This window comes from Theobroma umbraticum, unplaced genomic scaffold (genome assembly GCF_002168275.2).
Source record: "Theobroma umbraticum cultivar Fairchild unplaced genomic scaffold, ASM216827v3 scaffold_30.0, whole genome shotgun sequence".
Taxonomy (NCBI): domain Eukaryota; kingdom Viridiplantae; phylum Streptophyta; class Magnoliopsida; order Malvales; family Malvaceae; genus Theobroma; species Theobroma umbraticum.
This window is the reverse complement of record NW_018397254.1, coordinates 563,529-581,705: the sequence shown is the minus strand read 5'-3', so window position 1 is coordinate 581,705 and position 18,177 is coordinate 563,529. Positions and strand designations below refer to the sequence as shown.

Here is an 18,177-nt window from a genome sequence, read left to right as displayed (position 1 = left end):
TTTGAAATACTAGTGAATTACAAGCTATCTAGAGAGGCAAATTTTCTAACACTGATTCTGCAACATTTGGTATCTGAGATAGACTTAGAAGCATCAGTCTATCCTGAGTCTGGTGAAACCTTTAGAGCAAGGTAAGTGATGGCGCTGCATGTGTGTGCCTGCTGTTATTTTTATTTTTTTCTGATGCTTGGGTTGGCATGGATTTGCCCACATTCAATGCTCTGTTTACATTTCCCAAACTAGAACGATGCCTCTGTTGCATTTACTCTAGTAAGGTAGCTATGGTTTTATGATAACATATTTTTAATTAGTTGCAATATTTGTTGCAAGTTAAGCCCTTTGTTTTCCTTAAAGTGTGAAAGTTTATTCCAAAATTTTGAGTCACCCTCATTAACTCTTTGCCATCAATGCTGGCAATCTTGGCGTTTTACTTTTATGTTTTCTTTATTTTAAACAATGTGTGCTCTACTTATGGGATCTTTTTCTGTACAGGACCTTATTGATACGGGAAGTGCTGATATTACTCAATAGACTCGTGTCCAACCCAGTACACTCTGCCTCTGTCTTGAGATTGTTAACCAACAGCAGGGATATGGTCAGTTTAACTGTTGATGTTGCAAACAGGTTGTCCAGAAAAGAATCGAAACGAAGGCATCCTGACAGCATAACTAAGCAGATGAGAGAATCTGAAATTGTCGACTTGGGACGAATATTCAAGAGAAGGGTTTCTACTTATCTAGGAGAATAACTGTCTGGTGCAGTAAAAAAAAAATCTGTAAATTGTGGCTTTTTCTCAGAGAAAGAATCTGAGGTTTTGGTGGAGGGTGCATCTAGGGATTGGGCGAGGTGTGAGAGCTCTATACTGCCTCATCTCATCCAGAAAATTTTGACAAATCTTGATGTAGTTGATGCCGAAGCAATTTTGAAGCACAATTAGCTGGATTTTAACTTATAAGTGTAGTTAAGGCTTTGCATATTCAGTTTCATGTGCAAGAACCCTTATTAGTGTTTCTCTACGTAAAGAGACTCAGTTCTTTTCATCAAACTCATAGAATGAGAAAATTTCTGGATAAATTCTTTGTCGAAATTGATCCTTTGATTTTACAGATTGCAAAATAGAGCAGGGTCCTTATTGCTGTCTATTGACAAAACCAGAACAATATTACAAACTTGCTATTCACAGTTATTTAAAACGAGTTTGAAGCATTTCGCTGCTTATGACTGTGTTGTGCTCTCTCTCACCTGAACTCTCTATGAAATAGACCTCCCATTCTCCATTTCTCCAGTAGGTATAATGAACTTCTGGAATGTTTGCAACTTTCCTATAATCTCCACCTTGTGCATCAGGAAGAAGCGTCATAATCAATTCTTCAGGCATATCGAAAAATTCAAGCACTTTTAACTTGGCCAGATATTCGATCCCCAGTGGCACCCTCTCCAGCAATTTGCAACGTTGGATACTCAGATTCTCAAGACGTGGCATTGCTCCTTTTTCCATTTCTATGCATTTGAGTCCTTCAAACTTATCTATACCTAGAATTTTAAGCTTCTTAAAACCGCCAGCCTTGAAACGCAAAGTGTCTCCCTGGGTTGCTTGCAGCAGTTCAAGATGAATAAGATTGGGCAAGTTTTGAAGAGATTCAAGCGCATCATCTGGCAGCCTGCTCCATTTCAGATATAATACCACCAGGCTATGAAGAGAAGGTATCCAGTCTGGTATCTTTTCTAATCGCCCGTACAAGTATAGTCGTTGAAGCAATTGAGGAGGAGAAGAAAGATGTTGCAGGTCAACGAACTCTTCCTTCACCGATGAAACAATAGACAATGCATGTAGTTTCGTCAGCTTTTGGATGGATGAGCACAAAAGCTTTCCATCTTCTTTTCTCAAGTTTGTAATGCCTAGTCTGCGAAGTTGCACCAATTTTCCAAGCTCTATGATAAGGGCATCATCATGGTTTACCTCCATAAAACAGAGTTTTTGAAGGGATTGTAGAGCTCCTATTCCTGACAGAGCCGGAAAACCGTATTTGGAGTGAAAGCGTGAGTATGCGGTAAATTCATAACGATATACCAGGAGATGACGAAGTCTTCGGAGCTGTAGGATCTCAACCGGCAAATTAGAAACTTGGGAATGTTTCAGATCCAATGTCTCCAAGCCCTGAAGCTTCACTATAGAGCTTGGAATTGTCTTGATGTTTGTATCCCTCAAGCTAAGATAACTTAAAAGCTTCAAGTTGATAACTTCCTCCGGGAATGTCTGTAAAGGCGCAGCTCGCAAATCTAACACTTTAAGCAGCCTACAACCGTCTGGAAACAATGTTTTTGTTGGTGAACAGGACAGTGGATCGCCCATCCCGAACATAAGCAAGGAGCGTAGATGAGAAACATTCCTGTTTTCCTGGGCATTAGGGAATGCGTTATGTATTGCCAGACGGCGAACCTTGTCAGGCCATGTTGCATTTTGCTCTTTAGCTACTGTGACAAAGTTCTGATCCCTAGCATTTGAAATGATGATTTCTCGCAGAAGGTCGTGAATGCGGCATGTTTTGGCCCTTCCGTCATTCGTTGTCCCTGCGATTTGAATCATGCTTCTATTCAGGAGCTCATTAAGGTAGTCCTTTGCAACTTCTTCTTGTGTCTTTCCTTCTTTGACTTCAACAAACCCCTCTGCAATCCACAATCTTATCAGTCTCATACTCTCAATCAGATGGTTCTCAGGGAAGACGCTTAAATACAAGAAACAAGATTTCAAGTGGTATGGCAAATCATTGAAACTCAGCAGAAGGACTTCCTTGAAATTCATGAGTTTACTGTTGTCCTCAATTTCAGCACCAAGGCTGCGGTAAACAGTCTCCCATTCAGCAATGGTACGTCTTTTTGTAGCCAAAACACCACCGATTGCTACAATTGCAAGTGGAAGTCCCTCGCACTTCTCCAAAATACGTCTAGAATGTTTCTCCAATTCAGGAGGACAGGGTTTCTGCCGGAAACATTTCTCACAGAAAAGAATCCAGGACTCATCCGGAGGTAAGGGCTCTAAATTGAAGACCTTATCTTCAGATTCTATGCAGGAGGTAGATGCGACTCCAGAATTACGCGTTGTGAGCAACACACGACTGCCACGATCATTGTTAGCCAATGCGTAATTGACCACGTCCCATTCATTCATGTGCCACACATCATCTAGAACAATCAAGTACCTCCTTTTCTGCAGGAAGTCCTTGACTACCTTTTTCAGATCATGAACCGCATTCATCTCATTCACACGTTTAGGAACTGGCTTCCTGATTGCATCGAAGAGTTGTCGTACCATATTTCTTAGGAGCTCCTCTATCTTGAAAGGACGAGAAATAGTAACCCAAACATGTATATCAAAATGTTTCTTCACAATTGCATTATCATAGACTTGCTTCACCAAGGTAGTTTTACCTGATCCTCCCATTCCAACCACTGAAATCACCTTGCGCCCAGAGTTTCTCTCAACCAACCAGTTGATCAGTTGCACTTTGGATCCGTCAATACCTACCAAGTCAACGCTGTCTAGAAGGAGGGCATCCCCTCTACCGTCCAGCCATGGATTATCTGTGGTAGTGGAGCTTGGGCCTACCTCGATTGTACCCTTACCGTCATAATTTGGACGCCTGGCAGATATGGTGCTGATTCTGGATCTGATGCCTCGTAATTTGGGAGCAATCCGGTGCTGAGCTTTCAATTTTTTTGTAAAGCAGCAAACATTGTATAGAAAAGCATCAATCCCATGCCTACGGTCATTGACAAGGTCAAGCTTGTATTCATCCAGGATGTCTTCAATGTCGTAGGCGATCTCTCTTACTTGCTGAACCCAGACCTTGAGTTCCTCGTTACTCTCCCCCATCGAGTCTGCAACTCTCAGGATTGCCTTCATGCTCTGCAACTCGTCCTTGATGTACTCCACATCTTCAGGAATCCCTTGCGAAAGCTCCACCTCATTCTGCAGAAATAATGTGAGGTTTTCAAGAAGAAAGGATACTGCAATTTCAGCCATCGCCAATTTCTATAGATTCGTCTTGAAAATGAAAAAAATAAATAAATAAAGTAAAGAAGGTATTTGTTATTCCTGATTACTTCGAGTTCAATATATAGGACTAGTTTGGCATCTGGATGGTCAAATATGTACGCGTCTCTTGCACTGAACTCGTCATTCCGTGGCGATACTACACCGAAGGGAAATTATTCTTCTGACACTTATTCAAACAAATTGCATAACTTGGAACGTTAGCTTAGTGTATCCAATTCCACACGCAACTGCCAATGTTCATGGAAGATACTGAGAAATAGCCGCGCAGTATCGCAAATCTCTGAATTTTTTCGCTATAGCCCATTGTTTGTGTGGGACAATTTAATGTAGATAAGGCGGACTTAAAACTGCAGCAGCCGGCCTAATTGCCAGCTGACCAAGAACTTATCGATAGGTCAACATATCTTCTCCACTCATTTGTTAATGGGTTAGATTGGTCTGCTTAGTGAGATTTTTTGGTTAGTTTCTCTTATTTTGTTACCTTTGAAGGTGAAGATTTTACCTTTATATGATTCAGGTTTTATCTAATTTTACCTTTATCTAATTTAGTAAAATATGCAAGAACATTCCCAGTCTGGAAATATAGCGATTTTGTTTGAGCAGCAAACGGATGGAACCCAGAAATTTCACATGCAATTTTCATTATTAGCACTTTGCTTAACTTGCTCGATAGGAAACTATAAGTAAAATCTCCTTAGCCAACGTTTTAAGTAGAGGAAATTGCTACTGCTGCCACATCAGCAATGAATTTTTACTGTCGGCGTGCCTATGCATAAATGAATATAAAAATAAATATATTGATTGGAGATAACAGTGACGAGAATTTTTTTTATTTTTAAAAATAACACTTCAGAGAATTAAATAATAAAATCAATTAGAGAAATTTCATATCGACAGAATCAATCACTAAAGCCACTGAATCATTCTAATTTCTAAAAACTAAAACAATAATTTCTCTTTGTCCTTGTTGCGAGAACAGATCCCAGATGTTACATGGAAGTGCAGGGTCTCCAAAATCTTTCAAGCGTTTTGGCACGTTTTTTCCGGTTCTCAAGTAAGTCAACCTCCCAGGGTCATGCAGCCCTTGGTTTTGACCTACTCCACACGTCGATCCTGATGAAATGGTAAAAACGAACCCACCCAATTCTTACTTCTTCGCGATGCTTTCCAGATGAGACTCAACAGTCTGAACACTCAGCACTCGCTCGCCTGAACTCTCCAAGGAACAGACCTCCCATTCTCCATCTCTGCAATAGGTGTAGTAAACTTCTGGGATGCGTGCAACTTTTCTGTAGTCTCCACCCTTCGCGTTAGGACTGAGCGTCTTGATCAATTCTTCAGGCATGTCAAAAAACTCGAGTACTTTTAGCGTTGTCAGATGTTCAATGCCGAATGGCACCGTTTCAAGTGATTTGCAACGCAGAATACTTAGCTTTTCGATGACAGGCATTGTTCCCTCCTCCATCTCAATGCATCTGAGTTCGTCGAATTTATCAATGCCTAAAACCTTAAGCTTCTGAAACCCACCAGCCTTAAAACTCAAAGTATCTCCGATGCTAACTTGAAGTAACTCGAGATGTACAAGATTTGACAAATGTTGAAGAGAAACGAGCGGGTCATCCTCCAAGCGACTCCATTTAAGATATACTATGACCAGGCTTTGAAGGCGAGGTAACCAACCTGGTAATTGCTCTAATCGTCCAGTTAAGTACAGCCGTTCAAGTAATTGAGGAGGAGAAGCAAGCTGATGCAGATCAATGACCTCATCCTTTACGGATGAAACTACGGATAAGGCCCGAAGGTTAGTCAACTTCTGGATGGATGAGCACAAAGCCATCCCATCTTCTTTTCTCAAATTCATGATCCCCAATCTCCGTAATTGAGTTAACTTCCCTACTTCTTCAAGTACAGAAGCATTTCTATGGTCTGCTTCTATAAAACAGAGTTTTTGTAAGGACTGGAGAGCTCCTATTCCTGCCAAAGCCTTAAAACCATATTTGGAATGGAAACGAGAGTAGTATTTAAATTCATAGCGATAGACCAGAAGATGTCGAAGCTGTTGGAGCTTCAGGATCTCGACAGGTAATTCAGTGACATTAGTGTGTTTTAGATCCAGTGTCTGCAGGTTCTGAAGCTTCCCTATAGAACTTGGAATGCTATTGACCTTGGTTTCTCTCAGGCTTAAGTACCTCAGAAGAAACAGGTTGATAATTTCGCCTGGAAAAGCCTGTAAACGGGCAGCTCGTAAATCCAACACCTTAAGCAGCCTCAAACCATCAGGATACAGAGAGTGTAAAGGAGCGCTTAATAGTGGATCTTCTACTTCGAACATAAAAAAAGAGCGTAGATGTGAAACATTCCTGTTGTGTTGCACATTTCGCAATGAATTATGCAATGATAAGCGTCGAACTTTATCAGGCCAGGCTCCATTGTTGTCTTTGGCTATTGCTGCAAAGTTCTGATCTCTCGATTTAGAAATGATAATCTCACGCAACAGATCATGAATCCGGCATGTTTTGACCCTTCCATCAGATGTTCTCCCAAATACTTGCATCAAGCTTCTACTCAAGAGCTCATTGAGATAGTCCTCTGCAACTTCTTCTTGTGTCTTTCCTTCTTTTACTTCAACGAATCCTTCGGCTATCCACAATCTTATTAGTCTCATCCTCTCAATCAAGTAGTTATCAGGGAAGATGCTCAAGTACAAGAAACAAGATTTTAGATGGTATGGCAAATATTTGAAACTCAGTGAAAGCACTTCTGTCAAATTCATGAGTTTGTCGTTGTCCTTGATTATGGCACCAAGACTGCGGTAAATAGTCTCCCATTCAGCAGGTGTACCTGTTTTTGTGGCCAACAGTCCACTGATTGCCACAATTGCAAGAGGCAATCCCTCGCACTTCTCTAGGATACGTCTGGACACTTCGACCAAATAAGGTGGGCATGTGTTTCCCCTAAAACTTCTTCTACAGAAAAGATCCCAAGAGTAATCCGAGGATAGAGGCTCTATATTAAAGACCATATCATCAGATTCTAAGCAAGATGCTATTGCAACATCAGTATTGCGGGTTGTGATCATCACTCGGTTGCTATCATTTTTTGCAAATGCATGATTGACAGCATGCCATTGATTGATATGCCAGACGTTATCAAGAACAATCAAGTACCTCCATTGTTGTAAAAATGGCTTTATTACAACTTTTAGCCAATCACTCTTCATATCATCAATTCCTTCGGGGACTGGTTTCCTGATTGCACTGAAGAGTTGCTGGACAATGTTTCGAAGGAAATCTTCCATCTTAAATGGATGAGAAAGAGCGATCCAAACATGCACATCGAAATGTTTTTTCACACGTTCATCATCATATACTTGCTTTACCAAGGTAGTTTTCCCTAATCCTCCCATTCCAACCACCGACATAACTTTGCGTCCAGGGTTCCTTTCGACCAGCCACCTTACCAGTAGCTCTTTGGACTCATCAATGCCCACCAAATCAGCACTGTCTAGAATAAGGGCATCACTTGTTGTCATGGAACTTGAGCCCTGATCGGTTATACTAAGGTTGATAGTGTTGTTGAGCTGCCAGCCTGAAACATTCCTGATTCTCGATCTGATTTTTCGTAATTTATCAGCAGTTTGATGGTAACCCTCCAAATTCTTGACAAAGAAGCAAAAATTGTGAAGAAACCCATGGATACGGTGCCCATGTTGATCCGCATGGTGATAGTTGAATCCATCAATGACATCCTCAATGTCATATGCAATGTCTCTCACTTGCCGAACCCATTCTTTGAGTTGATGATCTCTATCTTCCACCAAGTCTGCAGCTCTCAGGGATGCCGTCATTCTCTGCAAGTCATCCCTGATGTACTCAAGTTCCTCCGGAACCCCTTGCAGAATTTGGATCTCATTTTGCAAAAAAGAAGCTATCTTTTCCAGGATAAACTCCACTGCAATTTCAGCCATCTTCTATTAGACTCTCCGAGCAATGTCCTTCAGGCCTCACGAAGCTGCACTTATATACAACTCTGGCTTTTGTTTATTCAGGCAAGTGAAACTATTGTTCTGAAAAAGTCAAATGGTTTCCCTCATGCTCTCGTCGAAATGGTGCTGATGTTTGTACCACCAAGTTGGGGCAACCACTCTTAATCAAGTTGGAGAATATGCAAATAAAATAAACTTAAGCGGCACAGGCTTGCGTGTTGGAAATGCAAAAGTTTTCAATGACTATAACTCAACAACCACCGCAAACCCAGTAGGGATAATCCACCAAAAGCCGAAGGCCGAAGGCATGAACCTCCCCCCGAGACCCAAAACAATATTCCTAAGAGATAAATCGAACAAATGGAGATAGAGAGAAAAACCCTTTTTTCCAGGATTGCATAAATATCTGCCCTTCCTAATCAGAATCCTGAAAAATGCCAGAGACCTTGGAAGCACCCAAAGCCCAAGCAACAGCACTAAAATCTTATTTTTGTCAATGTTTCACAGAAGTACATTATTTTCCCATGCTCACAAAGTAAAATCACAAGAATCTTCTTTCAATTTTGTTTTTCATACAACATACTAACATTTATCTTTAATTAATACTAAATAAATCCATATTAAAATGTACATAGACTTGACTTTGGGAATTTTCCTTCTACCACAAGCAACATATGATTTAAATTATGAATTCTCATATTACAATTAATCTTCTTCTAAATTTCATGAAAATGAACATCCCTTTGTTTATTACTTTCTCCTTACTTCTCTGTTAAGAATTTTGAAAAGAAACCTTTTGTTAACTAACAGGATATCGAATCAAATTTATTAAAAATATAGAAAAACTCTTTCAGTATGTACCAACATTTCATTGCTGACTTTTAAAACTTGATTAGAAACTAATAAATATTATTTTCGTTGACCAGGAAACTGCAAATTTAATTTGTCAAGCAACCCTTACTTCTATCAAAGTAGAAGTCGTTTGAAAGAATCTAACCAGATATGCAGAGGAATGAGGATTGCATGGAATGATAGGGAGACGACTCTGTAACGCTTTAAAGTTCTGAAGTTCCCCTGGTTTTGAGTTGGTCACCCATTTTCCAGGCAAAGTTTTTAGGTGATTTCAGGAAAATGAAACCATGGGCGGAATCCCATGGATCAATGGGTCCATTCGCTTTCCTGATGGATCTATGGTAAAAGGAAGGTTTTGGGCTTTTCGACATTAAATTCAGAGTCCTCTCATTTTCTTGAAGGAATAAAAATGAAGCCCAATCTCAACTCTAGTAAATAATGACGTGGACATGTCAAAAATACAAAATATTATTCTATTTATAATGTCACATAATTTCCATAATACGTTTAAAATTAAGTAAAACTATTTTTTAAAAATAATAAATTCTAAAAATTTGTAAACGTTGCACTATGAGCAAACACAAAAATATATGAAAATTTAATAGACAAAAAATAGTTATTACATGTATTCGTTTAACATCGGATCTTAATGTGAAAGATTATTTTGCAAATCAACCGCCTTCATTAAAAATGGATGAATCCACAATAGTTGTGAAACGACCTCATCTTTACGATATTGTCCACATTGTATGCAAGAAAAATTCTAAATTGGAAGCTTAATTTCAAGTATCTAAATTAAATATTATTTAAAAATATATAAATCTTATAATTTAGTTATTTTACATAAATAATTTCCCACGTGAACTTGAGAAGGTCATATTTTAGACAAACATTATACTTCACATCCTGTCACACAAGCTTAATTAGCATAAATGTGTAACTAATATAAAAATATAACTTATTAAACTCATTAAATATAATAAAATCTTAGTTGCCATGTTTGAGTAGCTATAGGAAAATATGCATATCATATGGTAATTTTTCATTCTTGAAAATGTCTTTTCTCAAAAATCGTGAAATTCATGGTTTTACTATAATTGTCTCTTCAATTTAAAAAATAATAAAAAAGAATATGCGAGAAATTTAAGGGAGTATGGGAAATAATAAGTGCAAAGTGCCAATAGCTAAATATATATATATATATATTATAATTTGTATACTATATAATCACATTCAAGTTTGTGGCTGATGGTGATATCTCATGTCCTTTTATATGAGCAATGGACAACGGCTAATAACGTTTTGAACTTTGGATTAGTATTACAATTTTGATTATATTATTATCTGGATATGGGACTATACTCCAAAGGTTAAGAGAATAACATTTGACAACTCTGATGATAAAAACTGATCAATGTGGTGTCAAAACTTATACGTGGAATTGATTATAGGAATTCGTATAATACTTTTTATTCTATTTTTTCATCTTATTTATTTACTTTTTAAACATTTTCTTATAGCAGCAATTGATCTGAATATGCTTTCATTGCTCATATTATGAATATGTAAAATCTATTTATAAGAATCTCATCTTGTAGAAAAAAAAAAAAGAAATGTTGAAGAGAAAAAGAGAATAAGAAAACTATCATAGCAAATAGAATGTGCAATAAATTATTGCCCAAAACTTTTATGTTTGATTTATATTAATTTTATTGAGACTTGCACTTCTTAGTTTATGATTAAGAATATGGGGAAGAGTTTGCTTTCTTATAAATACAAAGATGTTTTAATTACACTTGAATTTGGACCACAGAATTTTGAATAATGGTAGCTACACTTGCCTTTTTAAAAGCCAGACCATATATGGTAAATGAATTCGGATGAAGCATTAGAGAAACAGAATGGGCATTTAAATAAAATTGCATTGACCTTGCTCAGTAGCTTCCTGCTAGCGTGTTTTCATTACTTTCAGCAAAAGCAAAGACTTCCAATTTGCATATGCATAGTAACAAAACAAGATTTGACTGTCATAATGTGCAAGCCTTCTTCTGGTATTTGTCAAAGCAATTGCACCACAGGCCATGGTCAAGAAAGATGTAATGGATTATGGCTATTTATGGGCTATTTTATCCATATAACTATAAAGATGCAGCTTTCATGCTTTTGGCTGCCTTGTTCTACACTCCATTCAAGTGCTGAGATAGTTTTGAGAATTATTATTATATTTTCTGTGATGATAACATCATCCTGAATGCTATTGGGTTGCGTCCAGGAGGAGAATGATCCTTGCAAGAAAAAAATCTGCTAGAAATTGATCTTTTAACTAATTTTTTTCAATTCAATTTTGATTCTAGCAAAATAAGGATAATATAGTTTAATAAAATTTAAGATAAAATATAAACGGTAGACTAACTGCAGAGCTTATATGTTCAGCCAAAAAAATTCTTTTGAATGAATGGTTCATTTTGAAGATTAGTAAACTTGTATGAAATTATAATTAAATATTAAAATATTAAAAATATTTTACTCTAAAATTTATGATATTTGACTTACGTAATCTTATTTTCTCTATTCTAATCTTATAAATATTGAAAACATTAATTTTTATAAATAATAAGAGAAAATGACCATCTTTGCGACCAAGTATAACTAATAAATAAGTAAAAATGTAATCTTCTACTCCTTTAATCACATTTTTTTCTTAATTAGAATAATATCCTTTACGCACATGGACTTACCCAACAACTTCATATAAGTTAATTTAATTGTTCAACGGGTCAAACACTTCAGTTGGTTTAATAATTATTGACTATCCATATGAAGGCTGCACCATATTATTCAAACTCATCTTGTAATAATCTTGATGCTCTAAATCAATAGGTGTGCATTTCATGTCAATGTCAAATTACTCTTAACTGGATAAAAAAAATGTCATATTTCTTGAAACGCCTCGTTATGACCTAGCTGATCCATGTCATTCAATGATCATTTTCATAAATTGCAAGCCCATCTTTGGAAAGCTAGCTACCCAATTAAGCTTTAAACATTTTGGAAGTATTCACTTCATAGTCAGACAAATTTCATCACTTTCCTGGCAGGTAAAGTAGAATTTTTCCTAGTAATTTCAATACCAAGGACCACGTAGGATGAGAGGGAAATTTAACCTTGTTAGTGGATATTCAAAGTGCTCTTACTGCCCAAGTAAAGAAACCATTGACCGAGTTTTTCGCAGCAACCATCAGCAGTGACATTGTGTGAAATAGATAGGGAAGAATGGGGATAATCATAAACTTATCTAAGGGTGCCTTTGGGCTCTGTCCAAAGCCCCTCCAGTCTCCAAATTCTCTTTAACCACATTGGAGACTTGAAAAGTGCAATGACTTTTGTAGTCTAGGACGCGGAGGGAAGATGGCAGAGAGTGCAGTGCACTTTGTACTGAAAAAACTTGCACCTTTCTTTGAAAAGGGGATGCAGCTGTTGGTTGGGGGTCGGGAAGAAGTTGCATATGTGAGGGGAGAGCTGGAGCGGATGAGGGCCTTTCTGAGGGTGGCAGATGCGTTGGAGGAGACTGATGAGGAAGTGAAGGTATGGGTTAGGCAGATAAGAGATGTTGCTCATGACATTGAGGACATTCTCGATGAATACATGCTTCTCGTAACTCATAATCATGGAGAGGGGCTCTACGGTTTTCTTCACAAGATGTCTTGCTGTGTTAGGAACATGAAAGCACAGTATCGAATTGCTTCGGAGATACACGGCATCGACTCGAGGATAAGAAACATCTGTGAAGGGCATCGTAGGCTTCGTCTGAAGTTCTGTGCAGATGAAAGGTCAAGCTCCAACGGTGTGGATAACACATGGCAGGACCGACGAGGGGATGCCCTTCTTTTGGATAAAACTGATGTAGTTGGCATTGATGAGCCCAAAATGAAGCTTGTAGGATGGCTGGTCAATGGTGGTTCAGACTACAAAGTTATTTCGCTATCAGGGATGGGAGGACTGGGGAAAACGACCTTGGCAAAGCAAGTCTACGATGATCCAAAAGTGAAGAAACATTTCAAAGTACACGCTTGGATCACGGTTTCTCAATCTTTCAAGTTTGATGGCCTCCTTAAAGACATGGTTCAACAACTCTCCAGAGTAATCAGTAAACCAGTCCCTGAAGGAGTGGATAGCATGAGCAGCTATCAGCTCAAAACAATCATTAAAAACTTGCTGCGGAAAAGAAGGTACCTAATCATTTTGGATGATGTATGGCGCATTAACGAGTGGCATGCAATCAAATTTGCCTTGCCTGCTAATGATTGCGGCAGTCGAGTAATGCTTACCACGCGGAATGCTGACTTAGCCTTTTCTTCTCGCATAGAATCTGAAGGAGAAGTGTACAATTTGGAGCCTTTGCCACCTGAAGAGTCCTGGAGCTTATTTTGTAGGAAAACTTTCCGTGGAAACTATTGCCCTCCCTATTTAGAGGAAATTTGTAAACAGATCTTGAAGAAGTGTGAGGGACTGCCCCTTGCCATTGTTGCAATCAGTGGTGTTTTGGCTACAAAAAGCAAGCGAAGAATAGACGAATGGGAAATGGTTGGTCGTAGTCTTGGTGCTGAAATTGATGGCAATGATAAGCTTATGAATTTGAAGAAAGTATTGTCACTCAGTTTCAATGATTTGCCATTCTATCTAAAATCATGTTTCCTGTGCTTGAGCATCTTTCCTGAGGATCGTCCGATTGAGCTTATGCGACTGTTACGACTGTGGACGGCAGAGGGATTTGTTGAAGTGAAACAAGGAAAGACACAAGAAGAAGTAGCAGAGGATTTCTTCAATGAGCTCCTAAACAGAAGCTTGATCCAAGTAGCAGGGACAACCAGTGATGGAAGGGTGAAGTCGTGCCGCATTCATGACCTTCTGCGAGAGATCATTATTTTGAAGTCGAGAGAACAGAACTTTGCTGCCATAGCAAAAGAACAGAATGCAATGTGGCCAGACAAAGTTAGACGCCTCTCAATTCATAATACATTGCAAAATGTACTGCAAAATAGATTTGTTTCTCAACTACGTTCTTTATTCATGTTTGGGGTGGAAGAAAATCCATCCTTGCATAGATTAATTCCTGGAGGTTTTAGGCTACTTGCAGTGCTTGATTTGCAAGCTACAGCTATAACGAAATTTCCAGTTGAAATTGTCAACATGTACTATCTAAAGTACTTGAGTTTAAGGGAAACCAAGGTAACAGTTGTTCCAAGGTTTATAGGGAAGCTTCAAAACCTTGAGACCTTGGACCTTAAGCATGCCTATGTTACTGAATTGCCAGTTGAGATCCTCCAGCTCCAACGTCTCCGCCATCTTCTAGTCTACCGGTACGAGTTTGAGTCTTATGATCACTTCCACTCAAAATATGGCTTTAAAGCTCTTGAGAGAATAGGAGACCTGCAATCCCTTCAAAAGCTGTGTTTAATAGAGGTAGACCAGGGAAGTGTTATATTGGCAGAGTTGGGGAAGCTCACTCAGTTGCGGAGACTAGGCATTACAAAGTTGAGGAAGGAAGATGGGAAGAAATTGTGCTCGTCCATCCAAAACCTGTCAAGTCTTCGTGCTTTGTCTATTATTGCAATTGAAGAAGATGAGATCATCGATGTTCAACACCTCATTTCTCCTCCTCCATTGCTTCAGCGGCTGTACATGAGAGGCAGATTGGAGGCCTTACCGCACTGGATCCCTTACCTTCATAGCCTGGTGAAAGTATATCTGAAATGGAGCCACTTAGCGGAAGATCCACTGGCATCTCTTCAAAACCTTCCGAATCTTGTTCATCTTGAACTAGTTGAGGTTTATGATGGAGAAACGTTGTGCTTCAAGGCTGGAGGATTCAAAATGCTAAAGCATCTAGGCCTTGACAAGTTCGATGAACTCAAATGGGTGCAGGTCCAGGTGGGAGCAATGCCCTGTGTTCAAAAGCTAAGCATTCAGCGATGCAAATCCATGGAGAAGGTACCACTAGGTATTGAATATTTGACAAAGCTGAACGTACTTGAATTTTTCGACATGCCTCATGAATTGATCAGGACACTTCGCCTGGATGAACATGGTGAAGATTATTGGAGAGTTGCTCACATCCCCGAAGTGTATTCTACTTACTGGAGAGATGGAGCGTGGGAGGTTTACTCTTTGGAGACTTCTAGTGATGGAGAGAGCTCGCCCCGGCCCAACACTGTCATATGTTGCCAAGATCTTCATGCACGTTGGAAATGAGATCCCTGTAATTAATTTGTATATTATGTTAAGTTAAATGATCATTGTATATGTAAATAATTGTCAAAATAGTTCCACTTGAGCTTTAGATTACATGGATATGGATAAGAAGTGATTGTTAAGGAAAAATAATGGAAAAAGAAAAAGAAATGGTAAGGATTCTAGATGTGATTGCATATAATAACAAGTCATTTTACCTCCTTGAGATTGTCCTTACTTAAGGTGGGTGCATGTGCATTTCTGTTTGTATGTAAAGGTCAAAATTTGATTTTGATAATAAATAATTAATTTATATTAGTATTTTCTTGCTCTGTGATATTTTTTTTTTCATTAAAAAAAGAAAATATTATACCATACTACAGGGCTTCAGACCCAATTAATCAAAGGTCCATCAGGCCTCTTCATCAGCTTGATGTATGCGGTGTCAAAGTAGATGTCACGCATCGTTGATGCTTGGATCACGTTTTAAAAAGAATAAGAGAGAATCACTGAAAATCCCCTGATTACCTTTTTTGGCATTCGATCCAACCAGAGAAACCCATCATCTCGACCAGAAAGCTCCATCCATTCTTTCTGACCTCAACAATAAGCATATGTTTGGATCAAACATTCCAAATTTGATATCATTTGACTTCGAACTATGCAGCAAATATTTTGTCACTGATTTTATGTTTTCGAACTGTAACATATATATATATATACCGATCTTCTTATTCATGGTGTAGAACATTTCTGACCCTTTCGTCTAGTTCAATTTTCCTCATCATTGAATTTGAACTGTTTCATGATTTCCGGGCTTACTTAAGCAGAGTTAAAGACTGGGCTTCCTTTTTTGTTGCTTCAAGAAAATGAGAGGACGTCAGAGTTTAATGCCGAAAAGCCCAACACCTCCTTTTTGACATAGATCCATGATTAAAGCGAATGGACGCATTGATCCATGGGATTCCGACCATGGTTTGATTTTCCTGAAATCGCCCAAAACTTTGCCTGGAAAATGGCGCACTAACTCAAAGCCAGGGGGACTTCAGAACTCAAGCGCAACAGAGTCGTCCCCCTATCATTCCATGTAAATCCCCATTCCTCTGCATATCCGGTTAGATTCTTTCAAGGCACTTCTGCTTTGGAAGAAAGGGGCAAGTTGACAAAGAAAATTTGCAGTGTCTTGATAAACAAAAATTTTTAGTGCAAAGAACACGATTAATTTTTAGTTTTTGGTCTCGGGGGTGACTCATGTCTTAGACCTTGGCTTTGGGTTTATCATTCCTACTGGGTTTGTGGTGGCTGTTGAGCTATAGTCATTGAAACTGTGTGCTTATCAAATGGACCTGGCCGACAGGAGTCATTGAATCTGTGTGCTTACACACCTTTGGATACTTCAGCCATAACGCTGGTGTTTCTGTAGGACTCCTACTTGACGAGGATTCAGTCACCTGGAACACACCCTGCTTATTGGGAAGCCACAATGGCTACGAAAATTTAGGACGATAGGATAGTAGAGGGTGTCATTGCATGTTCTGGTCAATCAAGTGCTATAATCACAAGATTCGGGGACAATTTAAAGGCAGGCCTCTCTGTTACTCGCATGGACGAGAGATGGACGATTGATGATGTTGCATTTAATGTCCTTGGCCTCTCTCTACGAAAATTTTTGGCAAAATTAGAGCTTAGATCTACGGAAAGCATCGGTTGTAATTCTTCAATGTTTTCTCGGGGTTAAATTCTGACACTAGAAACTACAAGTAAGGATTATTGGCATTGAAAATTTTAACTTGTATTTAGTGAATTATCTAGCAAAACCAAACTCTAATGACAAAGGCATAATAATCCAAGTTTTTTTTTTTCTGGTTCTTTTGAGTTAAAAAGAGTGGGGCGCCAATTCTCAACAGCTATCAATGTGTTATCTTTTCAATCCTTTCTGTAATCTCCACGATGGAATAGTTTGCAAATTAGACTTGTTAATGAACACTGGAACTTTTAATTTATTAATCTAAACGTCTCCAGATAAGCTGCCTCACCTCGGTGAAAACTTGGGCAAAAGCACATGCACCCCCTATGCATCCTTCTGAGTAGTATAAGACCATAAGTACACAAATTCCACAACTCAGAATAAACAATCCAACTCAGCACGCCATAACAAAAGTACAGGTGAGCCTGCTAAATTTCTACTAGTTTGACGTCTTTTTTCTGTTAAAACTTTTTGACTGTTGTGAGAACTGCTGCCCATCTTGTTAATTGATACTTAACCTCGGACTTGAGAAATATCACGAAATTATGGAGGTTGCAAAGGTGATTCGACCAAGCATTTTTACTGTCAATGTATACCATATGATGATCCTTCGCAATTAAATTTCTCAGGTCAGAGATCCAAATAAAGCATTGGTTTTCCAATCCCTGGTACGCTCTGGGTAAATTTAGTTCTTTTATTTGGTTTTCCAATCCCTGATTCTGTTTGTCTAATGCTTTAGAGGTTTAATCATGATAAGTATAGATATTTAGAATGTTAACCACACCCGTGTGACAAGTTCTACCGATAGATAATGCAAAAGAAGTGCAATATAAATCAAACATAGAAGCTTTGGACTTTGTAATTATTAATATTTCTTGAATATTGGTATATTTTCTATGATAATTTTCTTATTCTCTTTTCCCTTCAGCATTTCCTTTTCTGCTAAACGAGATTTTTATAATCAGATCCCATTTAATGAAAATAACAATCAAGGTTTTACATGTTCATACAATCAGCAATTGATTCATATTCAGATCAATTGCTGCCGTAAGAAAAAAGTTTAATAAATAAATAAGGTGGAAAAAATAGAATAAAAAGTAATGTATCAATTTCTATAATCAATTCTGCATATTTTGCTGTAGACTCCCATGAGTTTTGCACCAAATGGGTCAGTTTTCATCATCAGAGTTGTCAAATGTTATTTTCTTAGCCTTTGGAGCATCAGCAGCGATTTCTTTGAAGTGAGCCCCATATAGCTTGGACTCCTGCATTAAGATGGGCAACAAGATAACCAAAATTCTAAAA

General features: G+C 38.3%; 5 protein-coding genes across 8 annotated transcripts in view; 2 read left to right on the top strand and 3 right to left on the bottom strand.

Annotated features, from left to right (window-relative positions):
- Positions 1-1,074, top strand: part of SUV2 (protein dimerization) — a 6,281-nt gene extending 5,207 nt beyond the window's left edge. For all 3 annotated transcript variants that reach the window (XM_021425708.1, XM_021425789.1, XM_021425629.1), the window contains exons 11-12: positions 1-131; positions 493-1,074. The exon at positions 1-131 is cut by the window's left edge and continues 66 nt beyond it. In XM_021425708.1, the coding sequence (XP_021281383.1) occupies positions 1-131; positions 493-748 (387 nt within the window). In that variant the 3' untranslated portion in view covers positions 749-1,074. The remainder of the gene's footprint in view (positions 132-492) is intronic.
- On the bottom strand, positions 1,041-4,382 carry LOC110414094 (disease resistance protein RPM1-like). 2 transcript variants are annotated; one of them, XM_021425269.2, is made up of 2 exons: positions 4,105-4,382; positions 1,041-3,970 (listed from the first exon to the last, which is right to left on the bottom strand). In XM_021425269.2, the coding sequence occupies exon 2, from the start codon at positions 3,902-3,904 to the stop codon at positions 1,184-1,186; it is 2,721 nt and encodes a 906-aa protein (XP_021280944.1). In that variant the 5' UTR covers positions 3,905-3,970; positions 4,105-4,382; the 3' UTR covers positions 1,041-1,183. The 2 variants fall into 2 exon arrangements, with proteins under 2 accessions (XP_021280944.1, XP_021280870.1); XM_021425195.2 differs by lacking the exon at positions 4,105-4,382 and having other exon boundaries at positions 1,041-4,093.
- Positions 4,383-5,204: 822 nt separating this feature from the next.
- LOC110423824 (disease resistance protein RPM1-like) lies at positions 5,205-8,024 on the bottom strand. The gene has a single exon (XM_021438222.1). It carries the CDS (start codon positions 8,022-8,024, stop codon positions 5,205-5,207), a length of 2,820 nt encoding a protein of 939 aa, XP_021293897.1.
- Positions 8,025-12,302: 4,278 nt separating this feature from the next.
- LOC110424667 (disease resistance protein RPM1-like) lies at positions 12,303-15,146 on the top strand. Its single transcript, XM_021439289.1, has one exon. The coding sequence runs from the start codon at positions 12,303-12,305 to the stop codon at positions 15,144-15,146; it is 2,844 nt and encodes a 947-aa protein (XP_021294964.1).
- Positions 15,147-17,824: 2,678 nt separating this feature from the next.
- Positions 17,825-18,177, bottom strand: part of STRS1 (DEA(D/H)-box RNA helicase family protein) — a 4,778-nt gene continuing 4,425 nt past the window's right edge. The window contains exon 13 of the mRNA XM_021423228.2: positions 17,825-18,137. Within this exon, the coding sequence (XP_021278903.1) occupies positions 18,042-18,137 (96 nt within the window). The 3' untranslated portion in view covers positions 17,825-18,041. The remainder of the gene's footprint in view (positions 18,138-18,177) is intronic.